Genomic DNA, 2644 nt, shown 5'->3' on the forward strand with positions numbered 1-2644 from the left:
GAGTATCTTTGATCAACCCAGCAACGCTCTTTCTGAGCTCTTCTTGCCCTTGGACAACGACATGAAGAGTCTCCATAAGTTGGGTCATTCTTTCCCCCATAACATCCATATCCCTACGGAGGGCAGCTTGACTCTGTTCAAATTGATCCATGATTCTCTCGTTGCTCCTGGTGCGGTAAGGATGTAAGAAAGTCAGCTTCGTCGTTGGAAAAGAAATCTGTTGTTGGAAGGGACCCCAATTAGAATCTGATAAAAAAACCTGAAAATGCAGTATGATATGAGTGCATGGGTGCATGTGTGCATGTTATATTATTTTCAAGAATTTTTGGCTCTGTCTCGAACCAATACCACAAGATAATGAGAAATAACGAAGCGCAACCAAGATGAACAACCATAATCCATTAATTCCACAACCACGTTTGAAGTACAAAATATTCTGCTCTCATGAGCCAACAATACAAAAAATGGAAATAAGAACCCCATCCAACAAGACTGGTGGTGATTCTATAACAAAAACCAATACTAAGCAGGATCTCCCATGTCCAAATGACGAAGTGGGCTATCTCCAATGTTCTTGTAGCTCCAAGCCTTCATTTCTTCAAACAGCTTTTTGGTCTCAGCATAGGTTGGTCTTTTAACAACTTCTTGAATCAATAGGTCCTTTCTGAAATGCATGGTCTCCAAGTAACGGCTTCTCAATTCCCAACCTCGGGCCTCCTCTTGGGCTTGAGTATCACTTTGGCCCTTTTCTTCCATTCGACCCTTCAACTTGCGAATCTCTTCATAACACCCCTCAATCTTTGCCTGACGTTCTAGAAGGAGCTTGTCTGCTTTCTTTCGACGGGCTTTCTCTGATTTGGCTATATTAGTCTGGATTTGGAGCCTCTTTGTCAGTTCCGCCAACTGATCCTCATAATGCTCTTTGATCTCCCTCTCTTGAATTTTAGTGGACTTGGGATCGACAACCATTCTCGGCCTCTTCTGAGAAGTGCTTCCCTTGGCATACAACTCTTCAAGCTCTATTTCTCTCATTTTCAACTTATGAAGGGCAGAAAGCTTCTCTTGCCTATCGGTATTCATCTTAACTTGCATCGTCTCCATTTGTTCAGTCAATTTCCGATTCTGCTCAACAGTCTGATTATAATGAGGCATGGAGACAATGTTGGGTTGTGCGCCGACAGGAGGGTATAAAGGATCCTTGATAGGGAAAGGCATTCCTTGGGTATTAGCCACAGTTTCAACCCACTTAGTATAGTCTTCATAAGTCGCACAGTCCCTTTGACCAAAATGCTTCTTGTCTCTCCAACAAATGTTCTTCCAGGCTTGTACAGCTTCTGCCATCTGCCCATTGTCGGTGACCACATGATAGAAAATGTTCTCAGCTATCTCAGATTGCTCAGGAGGATTGACGAAAGCATACCCATAAGTTCTCCTAGCCAAGACGGGATTATAATTGATCCCACCTCTAACACCCATGAGGGGCACATTATTGAACTTTCCACAACTCATGATAACCTCCTTGTCTTCCAAAGATCTGTTATACCATACAATGTCTTTGGCTCTAAGTCCCATAATCCTTTCAGCCCATTTAGAGGTGTGCCTACTATCGACGAAAATTCCACGTTCAGGCAAATGTGATCTGAACCAACGGTATAGCAAAGGAGCAAAACATCTGACCAAACCCTTCTTTTGACGGTTCTTTTGATGAACTGAATGATAAACATCCCCCAAGAGTGTAGGAACAGGATTCTGTAGAATGAACAAATGGATTGCACTCATGTCAACAAAATCAGGCACGTTCGGAAACATTAGGATACCATAGATACTTAGAGCCAAGATAGCCCTAAAAGTGTCCCATTCTTTCGCTTCAGCCGCATCACACCCTCTTTTGACCAGGAACTCCATATGAAAACCCTGACATCTTCCTCTCTCGGAAAGATTTGCATCAACAACTGACTTGCTCAAATAAAGAGCCTTGGAGATTTCAATAGAAGTGGGAGCCTCCATGGTGCTATAGTACGGAACTTCCCCCTTCTTGATCGGAACACCAAGGAAAAGAGAATATTCTTCCAATGTGGGAATCAAAAGGTAGTCAGGGAACGTGAAGCAACGGAGAGAAGGGTTGTAGAACTGAAGCAAGGTATGAACTCCTTCTTGCTCGTATTTGGTGAACGGCATCTTGAGGAGACTCAGAATATACCCATACTTTTCACGGAACCTGGTTGTTTCATCCGGCGTGATCTTCTTAACCAAACACTCGAGAGAATCCAGATTCGGATTTAGAAATGTGTAAGAGATGTTGCGACTACCAGTCTTCAATGGAGGAGCCATGAGTTGGTCGGAGACAAAGCCAAATGTTCCTGAAAATAAATAAACATGCATGTTAAATGATATGGTGGAATGCATTTCATCGGGAGAATCCTAAAGTCTATTCGTAATTGCATATTTTCTTTTCTTTTCTTTTTGTGAAGTAAAATATTCTTTTTCTCTTTTCATTTTCTTTTTCTTTTCTTCTTATTTTTTGAAGTGGACTTTAGGATTCTCCTCAAATGAAGTGAGGTGGATGCAGTAACATGATGTGTCATGGTGCAATGTGGTGAGAGACTGAGTGCCTCTCGCGATTCTGAATATCTGAGTAACACTG

General features: G+C 42.2%; 1 protein-coding gene across 1 annotated transcript; it reads right to left on the reverse strand.

Moving 5' to 3' along the window:
• Positions 1-522: 522 nt before the first annotated feature.
• On the reverse strand, positions 523-2331 carry LOC131618613 (uncharacterized). The gene is made up of 2 exons (XM_058889796.1): positions 1132-2331; positions 523-996 (listed from the first exon to the last, which is right to left on the reverse strand). The coding sequence occupies exons 1-2, from the start codon at positions 2329-2331 to the stop codon at positions 523-525; spliced, it is 1674 nt and encodes a 557-aa protein (XP_058745779.1).
• Positions 2332-2644: the final 313 nt, after the last annotated feature.

This window comes from Vicia villosa, linkage group LG7, assembly GCF_029867415.1.
Source record: "Vicia villosa cultivar HV-30 ecotype Madison, WI linkage group LG7, Vvil1.0, whole genome shotgun sequence".
In the NCBI taxonomy this organism is placed as follows: domain Eukaryota; kingdom Viridiplantae; phylum Streptophyta; class Magnoliopsida; order Fabales; family Fabaceae; genus Vicia; species Vicia villosa.